Raw genomic sequence first — 17,722 nt, forward strand, 5'->3', positions numbered from 1 at the left:
CACCGGCTGGGCAGACTGCACATTTATTTAGCACCAAGCACAAAAGGCCTCCTGTCTTGGTCCGTTTGGACTGCTGTAACAAACCATCACAGACTGGGTAGGTTGTACACGAAGGAAATTTCTTCCTCGGTTCTGGAGGCTGGAAGTCCAAGACCGTGGTGCTGGCCCGGCCACGTCCTGGTGAAGGCTCTTCGTGGTTCATAGCCAGTGCCTCCTCACGCTGCTCGCGTGGCAGGAGGGGCTAGGGGTCTCTGGAGCCTCTTTTATAAGGTGCACCAATCCCATTCTTGAGGCTCCACAAAGTCCCCACCTCCTAGTATCACCACCTTTGGGCGTTAGGATTCAACGTATGAATTTTGGAGGGGACCCATGTTTACACCAAAGTATCTCTCATGGTAGAGGTTCTCTCGCTGACTACCCGACACCTCCCTCACACCCAGGACTAAATCAGACCATCCGCAGGCCTTGAGCGTTAGAAACAGAAGCTAAAGCCTTCCCACTTTCTCAAAGACCCCATCTCCTGGGGTGGGGGTTCTAAAGTGCTCAGAGGCTCTGCCCTGGGGGTGGGGGGTGAAGATGGAGGGCTGGAAGGGGAGCTGTCTACAGTGGAAGCAGCTCAAGACTCCAGAGACAGAGCTGGGTTAGGTGCTGGCTCTACCACTTACAAATTGTGTTCCTTGGGCCAGTTGCTCATGTCTGTGCCTCAGTTTCTCATCTGTACCATGGAGATGAGAGCACCTACCGCATGGGGTTGTTGTGAGCATTAAATGAGGAAAGTGTGTAAAGGACACAGCACAGGGCAGGCACTCGGTATGTGTGGCTGACATGTTTGTTGATTTCTGAACCTGCGGACTTAACCTCCTCGTCTCCCTGGACACAAGAGGAGGGGACACCAGGACTGGAGCCATCTCTGTTGAGGAGGAGGAAACAGAACCAAGAAGATGGGCTTCTTCCCCCTCACCTGTCTTTGAGATACAATTCCCACTCATCTAGAACTTCGTCTTGCTCGATCCCTACAACACCGCTTTAACGATTTCCACTCTTCCTTATGCACCTTCCCTCTACTCCATCTGAAAGCCAGCCTCCCTCCTTTACTTATTTGGAAGGAAGGCCATCCCTGTAGGCCAAGCTGGGCTGGAGGCTCCTCCAGGATGTGGGGCTTCATCTAGTTGAATGAGGAGGAGGGTTCAGATGAGTCCAGATCAGGTGTGTGTTGCTGGTAGTGGGCTTCCAATGGGAAAATCCACTCAGGAGGTATCGAGAAGTAAAAATGTGAAGAGCAAAGCTTTGGGCCAGGCAGACATGGGTTCAAATACTAGAGCTGTAGGACTTAGTAAGTCACCGAATCCCTCTGAGTCTCAGTGTGTCTATCTGGGACATGGATATCAAAAGATCCGCCTTCCAGGATTACGGTGAGGATAAAGGGAGATAACTTTTGAGGAAGAATCTGAAATGGTGCTTGGCATATGGTAGCATCCTAAAAATAAACACTGGTCCCTTTCCCTTCACTCCTGCACATGGACAAGTCCAGCTCAGAGGACAGCCCGTCACTCAGCAGTTCTGCTATAGAACCGCAAGCAATACAGAGCTGACAGGGGTCTGGGGGTCTTTCCCTCCATCCTAGGAGTCACCCAGCCTGTCCTTGGACATGACTGTCCTCTTCGGAATTCCTGACCCATGACTTTTCAGCCTTAGCTTGCACACTCCACAGATGAGGGGCTCATGACCACATTTTGGCACAGTCTGGGCAGCTCTGATCATTATAGAGGGCTTCCTTGAAAAACCTGTCTCCTTGTAATTTCCACCCACCAGTCAGAGCTCTGCCCACAGGCCTCAGAGAATCCCTAGACTCAAGTTCACTCATCAGTCCTCTGAGATTTGAAGCAGCACCTGAGGAGTTAGCTGAAATCTGGATAGAAGATCCCAGCTGGGCAAGCATTTGTCCAGGCAGTTGCTGAATGAGCAGGACAAGAAGAGGGATGGGGAGGAGTGGGGGGGGAGGGGGCCTAGCCTTGCATATGCTGCTATGGGTCAGCTTCAGTCTGATGGCATCTCTCCCCTAACCCTGCCAAGGTTTTGTTCCAGCAGCTTCTGTCTAGCCAGAGGGGGGTTGGGGGTGGGGGTTGTGGAACATCAAGCATGGGGGCTGTTCTTGAAATAGGCCAGGAGGGCAGGCTCAGGCCAACTCTCCTGAAGGCCCCCTGCCTGGCCCCCAAACCCGTCCCACCGTCAGATGGGCTCCAAGCAGCTCTGCTCTGAAAGGCAGGCCGCCAGGCGCAGGCCAGGCTGAGAGCTGCTGAGCAGGAGCCCCAACTTCCTCTCCTCTTGCACCGCCCTCTGCTGCCCGCCCCCCCTGCCTGGCGCGGGGGATGTTTTCCACTCGCTGGCGTGCAAGTTCTATCCTGCTGTTTCCCCCCTTTTTCTGGAGTTAAACTTTCCGGAGGACACCACCAGCCCCAGGCCCTGCTCCTGTCCAGAAGAAAAGCAGCGGAGTGAGCCCTTGGAGGACACAGTCAACAGAGGGCACTTCTGCGGAGCAGCTGCCCCACCCCTGCAGGCCCCAGGCTCCCATGTCTGAGTGGCCACTGGGGGAGCCGAGTCCTAAGGAGGCCAAAGCCACTGGTGCCTGCTGCTGGCCCCAGGTAAGGAAGGGCCCCTCCCTAGGGTGTACCAGGTGACAGGGGAGCATGGCAGAGCCCATCTGAGGCTGCCCAAGAGGGAGCGTCCTGGAGAGAGACCCCTAGCTGAGGCCCCCCACTCTAGGCAGGGGCCAGGCCTGCCCCTCCCCCAGCCACCTGTCTCCTATCCTTACTGTTGTTGGAGGTCCCACCCCCAGCCCAGGGGCAAGGTCAGCAGTCTCAGAAGCTGGCCTGGTCCCTCCTCTGCCCAGGGTTCAGGAAGCATATATCCCACTTTGTGCAGTTTATAAACCCAGAGCTCCCCCGCCCACCCCCCCGCCCCGAGTTCATTAGGAACCTTGAAGCCAAGAGGGGAAGAGAAAGAAGGGGGTGCTTTTAACCCGTTCACCCCCAGCAATATTACAATCTTCTTTTTCCGGGGAGTTAGACTGGAGCCCTGGGCTGTGAATTGGGGAGAGTCGGATCCCCCTTCTGCCTCCATCTCCTGGTACCGCACGTGGTCAGCCAGCTCTGCCCTGGCCCGTCTGCCAGCCTGGGCAGAGACTGGGAGGGGTGATGGTGTAGAGGCATAGCAGGAAATATGGACAAGTCACCTTGGTTAGCTGCCCACCCCAGCCCCTACTCCCTGGCTTCTTCTGGCCTAAGGACTTTTGTTTTTCATCCCAGAGATGGGGAGAAGGACACATGGGGCCACACCCTGGCCTGCCTCTGGTTTGTGTGGGTGGAGCCTGGGAAGGGAGCTGAGGCAGAACAAGTCTGGAGCTGAGGCCGAGACCGCTTCCTGGCAGGCTGCCAGTGCTGCTGCAGCCCAGACCAAGGCAGAGCCAGCCGGGGGGCACGGCTGAGCCTTAGCCTTCATCAGCCTTCCTGTGGCTGGCAGGCTCTGTGGTCTGAGTCCAGGGACCCGGGTGGAACAAGGCCGCTGGGAAGCTGCTGGACAGGGACAGGGTAATGCGTGAGGACGGGGAGGTTCACCAGGGATGGACACAGAGCAACGGAGGGCTCAGCTTGACTCATCCTGGTCCATTTCCCAGGCCTTCTGAGGTTGTGGTCAAAGTCCTGCCTGAGCACCTCCACATCTGAATGGCCCCAAGCAAGGTACTTTATTCTCTTTAGGCCTTAGTTAGTTGCCTGATCTCTGCAGGAAGAAAAGTCATCCCACTCTGCCTCACCTCTGGGAGCCACCCCGAAGGCCCAATAGGGTGAGAGGGATGAGGGATAAAGTGTCCTATGTCACACAGAGGACAGTCATCAGGCACTGTGTGTTCTGTTCCCTTCCTCTCCCCCCCAGCATCCCTAAGAAGAGAGCAAGGACCAGAATGATGTATGCTCTTTTCACAGATGAGGACACTGAGGCCCAGAGAACAGTCATGAAGTGTGCTGAGTCAGGATTTTCTAAACCAGTCCAAAGCCTGAGGTCTCCAAAATGAAAAGGTTCTTATAAACTCCAGGAATGCTGAACCAGATTCACTACCTTCTTCTACCCCACCCCACACCACAGGGTCAAGTCTAAGTCCCTTATCCACCAGGACAGCCAGTCTAGCTTTTTTACCCCTGGGGCTAGAAGCCTTGAGAACCCACCCTCCACACAGTCCTAGGTCCCTCAGCACTGCCTGGAATCCCAAAGGGAAAGCCAGTCAACACCCCACATTCCCCAACGCCACAGGGCCATGCCTAACCCCTACCTCGAGAAAACCTCGCAGTAGCAACACGAATCTAAGTGTCGGAGGCAGATGGACTCGAGCTCAAATCTCAGCCACTTATGTGGCCTTGCTAAACCCTCACCCTTCTGTGTGCACACAAGGGACGTGACAGCTCAACGCGGGTCACGATGCTGGGCAGTGAGGGCTGTAAAGCACCCAACATATAGTAGGGGCTCAGTGAAATGTGGCTATTATCATTCCCTCCAGGTCCTGGAGCTCCGCGTCTCCTTCCTTTCTCACCAGCCTGACCACAGAAGACCCCCTCTATCCCCGTGTTCAGAGGTGAACATTTATCAGTTATCAGCTCTTCCGCAGGGAGCACCAGGCCGGCTATTATTCTAGATGATGACGTAACAAGACTGTGCCCTGCCTTCAGGCGCCCACCTGCCCGCACGCCTTCCTCGTCTCGCCAGGCACCATCAATCCCCGTCACCTCCGGTCCCCACCCCTGCAGTCAGTCCTCCGGCTGACCTCACCATGGCAGCTCTCATCGTCGAGAACTTCCGCTTTCTATCGCTCTTCTTCAAGAGCAAGGATGTGATGATTTTCAATGGGCTGGTGGCACTGGGTACGGTGGGCAGCCAGGAGCTGTTCTCTGTGGTAGCTTTCCACTGCCCTTGCTCGCCAGCCAGGAACTACCTGTACGGGCTGACAGCCATTGGTGTGCCCGCCCTCGCACTCTTCCTCATTGGCGTCATCCTCAACAACCATACCTGGAACCTGGTAACTGAGTGTCAGTACCGGAGGACCAAGAACTGCTCGGCTGCCCCCAACTTCCTCCTTCTGAGTTCCATCGTGGGTCGTGCGGCCGTGGCCCCCGTCACCTGGTCTGTCATCTCCCTGCTGCGCGGTGAGGCCTATGTCTGTGCTCTCAGTGAGTTCGTGGACCCCTCCTCGCTCACGGCCGGGGAAGAAGCCTTCCCGCGAGCCCATGTCACAGAAATCCTGGCCAGGTTCCCTTGTGGGGAGGGCCCTGCCAACCTGTCAGGCTTCCGGGAGGAGGTCAGCCGCAGACTAAAGTATGAGTCCCAGGTAAGGATGTGCAAAGGTAAGCTCCTCCTCTTCCTTCCTTAGGAGGTAGCTGGTGGGGAGGTGTCGGGATGGTTCTGTGTTGAAGCTAGAGTTGGTCCCCAGGGGCCAAGTTCTCCAGGAAAACACTCTTTAGATGATCAACATCAGGTATGAGAGCTGGGTAACCCATGGGTTAGTGCTTGGTGGGACAAGGGTCAATTCCAGTCCCAAATAAGTTTTAAATGTTAATGTTCTGACTCAGACTGAGCCTTGATCCCAGTCACAGATTAAGCCCCTTACTCCAGGCAGATGGAGCACAAAGCCTGAAAGCCTATGAAACATTTGCTATGGGCCATGAATTGATAGTGGGGTGTGGCTGGCCCCAGGGATGATAATGTTCCTATCCCAGGCAGGGCCCAGCCAGCAATGAATCAGCCTCAGGCACTGCTGACGTAAGAGGAGTCCTTTGAGCCAGGAAGCTGCTGCCCTGATTCTAGCCTCAGCCTTGGCTTAGTTCTGAAGGAGTGAAGGTTGGTCAGGGGAGAGAAGGGCAGAGACCTGGGCAGAAACAGAAAAGCTGAGCTGGAACCATTAACTTGGAGAAGCAGGGGGTGAGGAACACACAGGGAAGAGCATAAAATTTTTTAAAAGGTCTCTCGCCCACTGCTGTGGCTCAGTGGATTAAGCCCCATGGACTGAGAGGTCCCGGTTTGATTCCCGGTCAGGGCAGTGCCCAGGTTTCGGACTTGATCCCCAGAGGGGGTGTGCAGGATTCAGCTGATTGATGTTTCTCTCTCTCTCTAAAAAACCAATTTAAAAATAAATAAAATAAAAGGTCTCCTCTCAGGTATGTAAGAGATACAAATAGAGAAGCAGGGTTGGAGACAACACCAAAGCAGATGGAGGATGAAACAGAAATAAAATTTATGATCGAAAGCCCACAGGTCTCTGGAATGAATGGGGAAACAAAGGTGACTTCAACTGCTCTAGCCCTCAGTAGGCTCACACCCAAGCGAGTGTTTGAGGCAAGCACATGGGTGATTTCAAAACAAGGCACAGTGATGATGCAGGAAGAACCAGGCCATGGGGGGCTTAGGGAAGGCAAGACTGCTTCCTGGAGGTGGCATGTGGGCTTAGCCTGGCAGTGTGGGCTGGATTTTGATGGGTTGAAATGATGTGAAGAGGGGACCTTGGAGCTAAAGAAATGGCAGCAGAAAAAGTGGGAGACAAAGCCTAAGAACAGAGAAACTGAATTCGAGAGAGTGAGGTAAAAGCGGTGAAACTATAGCCAGAGGTCTGCTTCCCTTACAGAAGCAGGGTCTTCATTCAGGGAGGAAGTGAGAGCCAGTTCTCAGGGGGTTCTGAGGCCCAGGTTCAGCCCAGCCAACCCCTATTTCATCCTGGGTGGGTGAGGGCTCAGGCAGCAACTTGCCCCTCCTCAACCCTGCCCCTTCTCTGGCCAGCTCTTTGGGTGGCTGCTCATGGCTGTGGTGGCCATCCTGGTGTTCCTGACCAAGTGCCTCAAGCATTACTGCTCGCCACTCAGCTACCGCCAGGAGGCCTACTGGGCCCAGTACCGCAACAACGAGGAGCAGCTCTTCCAGCGCACCGCCGAGGTGCACTCGAGGGTGCTGGCCGCCCACAACGTGCGCCGCTTCTTCGGCTTCGTGGCACTCAACAAGGAAGACGAGGAGCTGGTGGCCAAGTTCTCCGTGCAAGGCACACAGCCGCGGCCGCAGTGGAATGCCATCACCGGCGTCTATTTGTACCGCGAGAACCAGGGCCTCCCACTCTACAGCCGCCTGCACAAGTGGGCCCAGGGTCTGCCGGGCAACGGCACAGCCCCGGACAACATGGAGATGGCCCTGCTTACCTCCTGAGGATCCTGTTCCCACACTGCAAGTGACAATCCTTGGTCCAACACTGAACTCCACTGCCTGCTCACATCAGCCTCAGATATTGTTTTAACCATAGCTTTTGGGGAAAATAGACCAAGAGAAAGGAACAAAGTAATCTGGGTACAGAGGAGACAGCTAGTACACAAGGTGGTCAGCTCTGACAGGAAGGCTCTCCGACCTGAAGAAATTCCCTCCTGTCACCACCAGCCACTTGGTCAACGGCTTGGAGGAAAGACCCTTACTCAGAACTGGTCCTTAATTAACTATGTGGATGACCTACGTGGGTGGGACTCTGAGGCTGAGAGGCTCTGGCCAGCAGAGCTAGGCGACAGTGAAACTCACCAGCAGGCTCACTGTATAGGACACTGTGCGGTTAATTTGTGTCTAACTGCGTATGGACACCCAGCTCAGCAGTGCTCAGCTGGGAAGCTGCCCTTCAATAAAGCGAATGGCTTTATTTTATATATTTACAATTTTTATAAAGCTTTCTTAGTATAAAGGACTGTCTTGGTGTCTGCAGATTGGATGAGCCATGCCACAGCAGCCTGGGAACAGGCCTAAATCCCATCCGCGAGGGGAGGGGGACAGAGACCCTGCGAAGGACGACGACGGACAGAGGAGAGCAGGGCAGCAGGGACAGCAGGGGCGCCCACACCCGGGAAAGCTCTGGAGCTGATCTCATAGCAACTGGATTCAGTTATCTGGTCTGATCTGGGGGCGCAGAGATGGCCTGGCCTCTCTCCGTGGGAAGCTCAGCTTAAAGTTCTTGAGTCAGAAGATCTACACTCAGTAGGGAAGATTAGCTCTCATAACCCAGGCCTAATAACCAAGAATCAAGCCCACCCCTGCTTCTCCTCCCTCCCATGCCCGCCCTTGCCTGACAGCCTCCACAGCCTCTAAAACCTTTGATGCCCTCCTGCTTCCTGGCACATGACTCAGTTACTGCCCATGGAAAAGCTGTCTAGTTCTCAGGACATTTAAAACTCTGCCAAAGAAAATTATGAATTCTCTCAAGACCCAGCCAAAAAAGAAGTGGCTTCAACAACAGCAGGGTCTGTGCTGGCTTCCAAGAACTCTGAAACATATAAGATCACCACTTATCAAACGACACAGACTGTCTTTCTGGGACTTTCACAAGGGAGGTGCGGGCCCAGCACCTCTCTCTCAGGACTCAAGGAATAACCATCAAGTCAATCAATGCCCTCCACCCAGCAACCTCTCTCCCCCTAGAGGAGCTAGAAGGGGACACAGAGAAACTGCAAGGTTCTCCCCAAAGCCACGCAGCATGCCAGTCTAGATCCTCACTGAGCCTCCTACCTGCCAGCATACAATATACATGCTCTCATTTCATCCACAAACCCTGCGAGGTAGGACTTTTTAAGCCCACTTCACACACGAGGCACCAATTTGGAGAGGCTGGGTTATCTGGCCCTGGTGGGCTGAGAGGAGAGATCACCACTCAGGTGCCCTGATTTCCCAATTTTCCTTTCTGGGCCTTTGTCCTTCTGTCCCAACTCACAGCCTCCACAAAAGGGTACAAGACTGAGCTGTGCTGAGCTAAGGCTAACGGAATGCCTAGAGACCGCTGGAGCTAAAGGAAGGGGCTGCTCCCTGGACCCTGCTAACCCCTCTGGCTGGACCGAGCCTGCCAGGGTCAAAGTGGGCCCCTGACCACAGTCAGCCCTTCCACTCCAGCTCCCTGGGAACACCCATGAAGGGGAAACCCTCAACTTTTCTTGAACCTGCAAGAACTGAGCAGTCTCAGAAAAGAAAAAAGATGAAATTGGTACTTGAAACAAAATAGGAATTTATAAGAACAAAATAGGAATTTACAAGAAATTTCAAATGCCTCTTTATCCTAACAGGATTACCCCAAGGGTGCTACAAAAAAGCAGCAATTAAATAGAGCCCTCAGGCAACAGTGTCCAGCTGCAGGGTGCCTGAGGTTTGGTCCCACCGGCTCCCTGCTGATGGGCGTCCAGAGCCAGCCTGCAGCTACTCCTCCAACACGGAGCTCTTAGCCTCCACGTAGTCCAGGGCCTTCGCCTTCACTGCCTGCACGTCCTTCTCGGTGCCATGCTGCTTCTCATAGTCCAGGTAGCGCTTGAAGAAGAATTTCATTCGCTTGGGGGCCAGACTCAGGTGAATGACCCGCTCGAAGATGTCCCTGTGAGGAAGAGCAGGGCAGCGTTAGCCTCTTGGTCCCTCGCCACACACCTGGCTGCGTCCACCACTTGCTCCCAGGCTCTGGAGCAGGCTCTCTTCCAGCTTTATTTTTACTATCATTACACACTCCCATCTTGTCCATTGGGGAAGACAGAATACCACCCTTACTTTCCAGGTGAGCAGACAGACACAGATATTGAAGGACTACTGGCCTGAAGTCACAGTGACTCAGGACAAAGCTACTGGGAGGGGACACGCACGAGGCACACATCTGTGAGAAAAGCTGGCTTAAAACTCGCTGCTGGGCTCAGGTGAGGCACTAGTTCTTTCTGGACCTCAGTCTACCCATCTCTGATCCCCCTGCCTGTGGGGATGCTAGCGGACACCAATGAGATTATGCCTGTGAATATTCTCCATGAGAGTCAGGCACAGTGTTAATCATGAGAGAAACCCAAATCTCCTGAACCTCAGGACAGCAGCCAACCTATCTCTCACCCAAGGTTCCAGACAGAAAAAGAAGTTGGAAAAGTGAATGCCAAGCCCTGGCCGGTTTAGCTCAGCGTTAGAGCGTCGGCCCGTGGACCAAGGAGTCTCAGGTTTGATTCCAGCCAAGGGCATGTACCTCGGTTGCTGTTTGTCCCCGGCCCCAGCTTGGGTTGTGCAGGTGGCAACCAATCGATGTGTTTCTCTCACATCAATGTTTCTCTCTCTCTCTCTCTTCCTCCTGCTCTATCTGAAAATAAAAGGAAAAATATCCTCAGGTGAGGATTTAAAAAATAAATAAATAAAAGTGAACGCCATAGGACCTGATGTGTCATGTCAAAGCTGTTTTTCCAGACAGAGTAAGATAACTGGGGATGCTGGGAGCCGCTGTGGTTGCTAAAAGTCAATGTCCCCAACACCCCACAGGGAATTCAGCCCTGGTCTGTCCTCCCCTCTCACCGGACTTCCTTCTGGCTGCCATGCTTGATGGTCATGTCGATGTAGACGGACCAGACATCTGTGCGCTTTGGGTAGGTGCTCAGGGTGTTCTCAAAAATGGCCTTGGCCCGCTCCACATCCCCCAGCTGGAACTCAAGCTGGGCAAACTTGGAGATCACATCCACGTCTGCAGGGAGAGGACAGCTGAGACACACAGAGCAGACAGAGCCCTCACCACAACAGTGTGACTGACTCCCTGCTCGTGCCCCAAGACACAGGCGACGACACAAGGGCAGTGGAGTAGATTAGGGCCAAATACACAAACGGGCACAGAGCTACGACTCCCACTGCAGACACGCTACTCTCTGTGTGCAGGGACAAGAGAATTAGTGCTAACTGCTTTCTGTGCCTCTCTTCAGCGTTTAGCACTCGAAATGCAACATGTATTATGTCCATGAGCATATAATCAGCAGAGAGACAGCTATGTAACCCCAAGGCTTCCTACCACCACCCTCAGATGAGGGGCCCCGCAACCCCCAGGCCCGGACGGGAGAGAGCCTAATGTGCTCAGGAACCAGGCCGACGGCGGGACAAGGCACTCACGCTCTTTTTTAGGCAGGCACTCGAGGGCCCGCTGCATGGCGCGGTGACTGGCCCCAGCCTGGCCCCTCCGCAGAAGAAAGGCGCCATATTTGATCCAGACAGCCTTCTCCTGCCGGAAGCGCTTCAGCATCCGGGTGTAGAGCTCACTAGCTTCCTGTGGCAAAGACAAGGCAAGCTGAGGAAAGTGATGCGATAGAGGGGGAAACAGTAAGACAGCTTCGCTTGTGAGAAGGCAGACTCGGGCTCGCAGACTCCAACCACTGTGCAGGCCCAATTCTAGACAGGGGAGAGGGCAGCTCACAGAGATGAGGCCTAGCACGATGGGGAGCCTCCCTACTAATCCTGTGGCATATGGAGGTCCAAAGACTAGAACTGGACTGAGAACATGGGGATTCTCCGAGACTTCCCTGCTGCCTCTGTGACCCCCAGGAGTACGTTTCTGAGCGGCTAGGGACCCTCCAGCAGCAGGCCACTGGGCCCAGACTCCTACCTGGAACTTCTCTGACTTGGCGTAGATATCAGCTAGCTGGAGAAAGACCTTGAGAGGATCATTGTATTGCACAGCCCGCTCGAAGACCCTGGTCAGTGACTCCTGAGAGCCGTACATGTTTTCTAGGTTCAGCAGTGCCACCCACACGTTCAGCTTCTCCTGTTCCTCTCTGGAGGGAGAGCAGTCAGCACATGAGCTCCATCATCTCAGCCCAAAGAGCCCTGCACGCCTCTCCAGGAATATTGACTAGAACTCCATCCTCCTCCCCAGGCTCCATCCATGTCCTCAGTTCCCACCCTCAAGTGCAGGCACCAAGAGGCCCTGTCCCACCGCAGTTCACACAGCAGCAGGAACCCCAACCCCCTGACTACCGGGTCTGGGGCTCCCACACAGAGGCTCTACCTCCATTCCTAGGAAGGAAGCCTGAGATCTGAGCTGGAAGGAGCAGAATCTCTGGTCTGATTCTCTCCCCAAATGAAAAGAATGAAGTAAAGGATCACCATTCTTCTTCATTAGCCTTCAGGACACTTACTCTACTTTCCGCCTGGAAATGGCTACCTGAGGGGTCTTCACCCAGGTTTGTAGAAAGTTGTGTTCCCTATTTTGCTTCAGTCCCAAGTTGAGTGCCTTATTTACGTTAGGAACTCTTACAAATGTTACCCTTAGCTGTTTCAGTGAAGAGGACTATAAATTATAAATGAGCAGATCTATTTCACAGATGGCGCATCTGTGAGAGTCTGGGAACTCCTGGGGGCCCCTGATGGTGGCCACCCCAACTGCTGCCATCCTGCCAAGGACAAAATGACCCACAGGTGGCAAGCCCTGCAACCTGTGGAGACACCGTCCTTCATGTCAGAAGGCCCCTCTCTAAAGCAGGAGGGACAATGCCCAGACCTGAAGGAGATGGTCTTGAGCGCCCTCTCGGCCACTGCCCGGGCCTTCTCGATCTCCGTGGCCTGCAGGTGGAAGGCCATGTATTGCAGCCACAGGATGGAGCTGTTGGGGGAGCTCAGCACGAGTCGGTCAAAATCATCTGCTGACTCTGGCTGCCGCCCAGGATCCATCAGTGCCTCCTCAATGCGGGACAGCTCTTTCTCTGCCTTCTGCTTCTCCAACTCCCTTTCCTTTTTGCTTTTCTTCTTCTGCTATGAAAAGATAAAAAAAAGGTGAGCAATCAGCTCCTCAGACCCTGGGCAGGTCTATAATGAAGCCACAAGTTGGCAGGGCAGTCCATAAGCTCTATAAATACTCCTTGGCCTGAGACCGCCTCACCCCACTGAAAGAGACACCCACAGGCTAGGACAGACACAGGAGACTGGCACCAACGGGTCCCTACAAAATACGACACCATGGCTTGCTGTGGCTTCTCGTCCTCCTCGCTGTCTGAGCTCTCTCCTCGACGTGGGAAGACCGGCGTCAGAGATTCCAGCCCCACGTCCCAAACGAAGCGGGAAGACAGCTGCAGCCGAGGCATGTCTGCTGGCCTGGTCTGCTTCTCCTGCAGCAGCATGGAGGTGTGTGAGGAAAGTACTCGGCTCAGACTGCTCCCTCTTCCCCAGCCCTGTCCCACCTGGAGAAGCAGGGACTCCCACCATGCCCAGAGAAACTTCCCCTTCTCCCAGGGCCAGACTAGGCCCCAGTCCACCCGGAAAATTTATAGTAGTGACAAAAAACCTTCTTCGCAAATAATTTGGGTAACAAATTTTTACAATACATGTATGCATTTATATGTGTGTCTATATACACACACACAAAATTACACATGTATAAAGTAACAGTCAAGCTAGGACAGATGACAAATGTTCTGAGGGTGGCAGGGACGTGGTACCTCAAGTCAGGAAGCCTTTCAATACCCAGTCCTTAGTTGAAGTAGCTTTGTTCTGACTTTTCAAGGAGGACTCAGGCTCAGGAACGCTAAGCCTCCTCTTTACTTGCCCACCCCACTAATTTCAGTTTTAGTCAATAAATTATAATTTAATCTGATTACAGTTTATTTTAGGCAGCCCACTCTATGGGTAAGACAGAGTCCCTGTCCTCAGGGAGCTGATGACCAACTGAAGAAACCAGCAGCCCCATCTTTTCATATCTTACAGGAAACAAGAAAGAGGATGGTGGCAAAAAGAGGCCGGCTCCTAGGCAGGAGTCAAGGACTCCCTCCCCAGAGCAGCCCCCACTCAATGCTGTCCCTCACCTTGGGCAGCACACTCATCTCTTCGATCTCCTCTTCTCCTTCCCGATAATACACTTCAACACCACTGTCGTCCTCCTCTGCCGGAGCAGCTTTCTTCTGCTTCTTGTTTGCCCCTTCCTGAGATGACAGGTGGGAAAATGCCAGGCCACCCTTCTTACCCAGAAGCACCCCTGGGCATCCCAGGGCCATGTCCTCCCTCTGCACTACCTAGTCAGCGCCCAGCCTCCCAACTCAAACCGTTCTCAGGCTAAGAGAAGGCGGCTGGCTTCTGAACGGCTCTCCCTTCCACAGGCAGGCGGCCGTCCTCCCTGGGGGCGCACCTGCTCTCTTGCAGACTCCAGGCGCCGCTTGCCCTGCTTCCCTGCCTGTGGTTTCTGGGGCTCTTTCTTCTTTTTGCTAGGCAGCTGCGCCTCCTCCTGCCCCTTCTGGTTCCTCTTTGCTTTCCTTTTCTGGGTCTTTTTATCCTCCTTCTCCTCTCCTTTGTGGTCTCTCTCCTCTGCCTCTATTTGCCTCTCCCCTTGCTTCAGAAGTGGCAGTCCTAGGGAGGCAGGAAACACGTCCAGCTCCCCGGTGTCGCGGGGGAGGAACGACAGTTCTGCCAGGTTCTTCTGGTGGTTCACACTGCAACAGGAGAGAGGGCGGTGGGAAGTGAAGACAACAGAAGGTACAGCAGCACAGCAAGCCACCCGCCCTTCCTCCTCATCCACCCACAAAGTTCTCGACCTGCCGCACCCGCCTTGGAATCCATTCAGTTTGCTCAGGAATTATTTGCACATTTCCCGGGCTCAGTAGTAAAATACAGGGGCAGTTGTGATGTCCTCCTACTTTGTCCCCAACAACAGGTGCCTGTGCAGAGAAATGTCTCCACATCTGCTTTTAAGAGCTGACAGAGAAAGTTCCAAACAAAGGGGCTTTATTCACCAGAATACCTGCACTCACCACTACCCAAGCCGCTCTGTTCAAGCTTAACTCTAAAGCTCCTCCCAAGGCCTCAGAGAAAGGAGTAGGGAGGGAAGAGCACCTACCTTAGGACCTTGGCTGTGAGCAGCTTCCCTTCGGGGAGGTATCTGTCATAAAGGGCTTTCTCGGATGGGCTGAACTGGGAGACATGTGGGTACTGGGCCAATCCCACAACCGAGGGGCCAAGGCTGACAGAAGAGAGATGAGGGTCCTGTGGTCACAAATACAACAACAGAGTCCCAGCCACGCCCAGTGCTTCCACTTTCCCAGGGACCCAAGTTGCCACCAAGATTTATGACAGATAAATCAAAAGGATACAGAGGGCTTTGTAAACTGGAAAAAAGTATCAAGCACAATGAAAATGCAACCAGAAGGTACTTTTCACCCCACACCACAGCACCACAGTGTATAACTCACAAACTGCTCGAAAGACGAGAAGAAAATGAGGAAACGTAATAGCAGAGAAGGCTGTAATAGTTGGTGGTTGTGAATATTATATGATTTCACAGAACATTTACAAATCACAATCAAACACTAAGTCAAAGAAAACCCAGACGTATTTAAAACTGAAATTGGACATGCCAATTTTGTCTAAAACACCAAATAAGAATAACTCAAAATGTTTTGTAAAGTAAAAACAACATGGAATTTAAAGGACCGATGGAAACTCATATACATTCCCCTTCTTCCATATTCCCTTCAGAGGTGACTGAGGAATGCAAGGGACCACAACCCAGGGAGGGCACTCAGGTCTGGCCCATGTCCCAGGCTCCATGTCACTCACCCAAAGAGCACGCCGTGTGGCTGGACAGACCTCACATAGCCCCTCAGGAGCTGCCCTTCCTGAATGTCCTGGATGGAGTTAATCTCGGGATCTGGTACTTTGCTTTTCGTCTCTGGGTTTGTCCTAAAGGAATAAAAGGCTTACATACACAACCTCTAATCCCCTTTCCCCACCCTCTCCCTCATCTGGGATACAAACTTTATATGTCAGAATATGACTCTGGACCTGTCAGTAAGATATAGAGCAGTGATTTTCAACCTTTTTCATACCATGGCACACACAAACTAATTACTAAAATTCAGTAGCATACCAAAAAGTGTACTTTTTTACCAATCTGACAAAATAGGTATAATTTTGATTCATTCACACTGAATGGCTATTATTGTGTTGGCTGTTGTCATTTTTTTATTTGACAATCTAAAGGTAAAAAGGTCAGTGCCCATGACTAAATGGTCAGGTGTTGCATGCTTTACAAATTCTTGCGGCCCACCAGTTGAAGACTGCTGACAGAGAGTGCAGCCCTGCTCTCTCCCGCAGTCCTGTCACCGCAGACACGTGTCTGTGAGCTGGCTGTGCAGAGCAGGGAGAGGCTGACCACGCCTCACACCGAAAGCCTTGGCCTTATCAACATCCATTTCCAACCATGGAGCAAGCTGACCTCAGGCCAATTCACTTCATGACACACTCACTTCTACTATGGAAGCCTCGGGACTAAATCATCTCTCACCAGAGCTACCACCTGGCGACCTCGAATACCCACATTTGGATGTGTGAACCTTTCCCTGGGAAAAAGAGCCTAGCAGACAGGTTCTTCCAGCGATCTGAATGTGCTCAGCTTTTCTGGATGAAAACGAGGCGAGGTATAAAGTGGATGAGCAGAGAAGAAAGGTGGAAGCCCAAAGACGACATCAGACCCACAGAGCCTCCCCTCAGTGCCCTAAGTGGGTCCTTCTGCTCTTGTCCCAATAACAGAAACTCACCTGGACGACCGCAGAGACAAAGTCAACACATCGCCTTCAGCAGACAGGACATAACACCTGCAACGAGAGCAAAAGAGAAGGAAACACTGACACTCCAGCATCTCAGGAGACAGCAAAGGACCTCAGCTTCCTCTCCACAAGGCTGACCAAAAGGCAAGAGGAGACATGAGGCCTGAGCTCGGTTCTTCATTCTCTTAAAAACCTGGGAGGGACTCCGGACAAGTCCTGTCACTTCTCTGGGCCTCAGTTTACTAGTCCGTCAGGTAAAAATAACACGACCCGATCTTCTTACCAACAAAGTGCTGAGAGAAGAAAATAAAAGGAGACATGAAAGCCCTCTGGCAGGCACAGTCATGTAGTGAGTGTTTAGGAGATGAGACCAGCCCTACATCAGGTCTTGGGAGAGTATGATCGTGGTGGAGAGACAGCAACCACAGGAAACCTGACCAGGGGACGACCTAGAACTACTGCAGACTCAAGGCAGATGACCAGTGAGGTCTGAGCTGGGGAGGCTTCCAAAAGGTAATCAGGGTTTACCCTCCGGTTGAGTTTCCAAACGCATTTTATCTAAAATGGCAATTAGGCCCTGGCTACTTTGGCTTAGCGGTTGGAGCCTCAGCCTGTGGACTAAAGAGTCGCAGGTTTGAGTCTGGTGAAGGGCATGTACCTTGGTTGCAGTTTGGTCCCCGGCCCTGGTAGGGGTCGTTGGGAGGCAACCAATCGATGTATCTCTCTCACGTTAATCTCTCACTCTCTCTCTCTCTCTCCCCCCCCCCTTCTCTCCCACTCTATCTGAAGATAAATGGGGAAAAAAAATTCTCTGGTGAGGATTTAAAAAATTAAAATGGTAATTAGTAGCCCAAAGTCACAAAGTATAAAATTTAGCAGTAGAAAGGATCTCAGCAATGGTACAGTCCAAATTTTCCTCATGACAGGCACCTGCGTTTTGTAACATGGCATCATAACCTCTAAAGCAGGAAAGGACCTTGAGGGATCATCTACCTTTAGGTAATTAATTTATTACCACATTTGACAAATAAAGGAATTATAAATAAATGTTACTAAATAAATCCATTTAAGTTTGGCTATAAATAAATCTATTTAAAATAAATATTTTGCTAAAACTCACTCCGCATTTTGTAAGCCTTAAGAGACAAAAAGCAGAGATAATCCTGGATTTCTCTCTGTCTCCTTTTTGTCCTTCTCCCAGGCCCTAGGTATTTTTGTGCTGTTTAGCTCTGGTCAGTGGTTGAGAATTCAGGCAGGTGCTGGTGGCTGGGGCATTTGAGATGGAAAAGACAAAATGACTACTTCCCAGTCTCTGCCTCCTGAAGGCATCCACTCCATTGGTAGCTCATTCTGATTCTCAGAAGTTT

General features: G+C 52.6%; 2 protein-coding genes across 3 annotated transcripts in view; one reads left to right on the forward strand and one right to left on the reverse strand.

Moving 5' to 3' along the window:
* Window positions 1-4,819: 4,819 nt before the first annotated feature.
* CALHM2 (calcium homeostasis modulator family member 2) lies at window positions 4,820-7,729 on the forward strand. Its single transcript, XM_036264905.1, has 2 exons — window positions 4,820-5,374; window positions 6,817-7,729. Exons 1-2 carry the CDS (start codon window positions 4,820-4,822, stop codon window positions 7,231-7,233), a joined length of 972 nt encoding a protein of 323 aa, XP_036120798.1. The 3' UTR covers window positions 7,234-7,729.
* Window positions 7,730-8,605: 876 nt separating this feature from the next.
* The window catches only part of PDCD11 (programmed cell death 11), a 47,607-nt gene continuing 38,490 nt past the window's right edge, over window positions 8,606-17,722 (reverse strand). Inside the window, exons 26-36 of one of the 2 annotated variants that reach the window (XM_036264904.1) lie at window positions 16,347-16,403; window positions 15,367-15,489; window positions 14,648-14,770; window positions 13,943-14,243; window positions 13,623-13,739; window positions 12,780-12,929; window positions 12,326-12,573; window positions 11,432-11,600; window positions 10,942-11,095; window positions 10,360-10,525; window positions 8,606-9,418 (exon numbers count right to left, since the gene is read on the reverse strand). In XM_036264904.1, the coding sequence (XP_036120797.1) occupies window positions 9,247-9,418; window positions 10,360-10,525; window positions 10,942-11,095; window positions 11,432-11,600; window positions 12,326-12,573; window positions 12,780-12,929; window positions 13,623-13,739; window positions 13,943-14,243; window positions 14,648-14,770; window positions 15,367-15,489; window positions 16,347-16,403 (1,780 nt within the window). In that variant the 3' untranslated portion in view covers window positions 8,606-9,246. Of the gene's footprint in view, window positions 9,419-10,359; window positions 10,526-10,941; window positions 11,096-11,431; window positions 11,601-12,325; window positions 12,577-12,779; window positions 12,930-13,622; window positions 13,740-13,942; window positions 14,244-14,647; window positions 14,771-15,366; window positions 15,490-16,346; window positions 16,404-17,722 lie in introns of both variants that reach the window. The other variant, XM_036264903.1, reaches the window with a different exon arrangement.

This window comes from Molossus molossus, unplaced genomic scaffold (genome assembly GCF_014108415.1).
Source record: "Molossus molossus isolate mMolMol1 unplaced genomic scaffold, mMolMol1.p scaffold_m16_p_17, whole genome shotgun sequence".
NCBI classification, from domain to species: domain Eukaryota; kingdom Metazoa; phylum Chordata; class Mammalia; order Chiroptera; family Molossidae; genus Molossus; species Molossus molossus.

Excerpts from the sequence above, each read along its gene's own strand:
- CALHM2 (XM_036264905.1), top strand. The coding sequence starts at position 4,820 with ATGGCAGCTCTCATCGTCGAGAACTTCCGCTTTCTATCGCTCTTCTTC. Across the intron at positions 5,375-6,816 it reads GACTAAAGTATGAGTCCCAG|CTCTTTGGGTGGCTGCTCAT; the intron begins GTAAGGATGTGC and ends TTCTCTGGCCAG.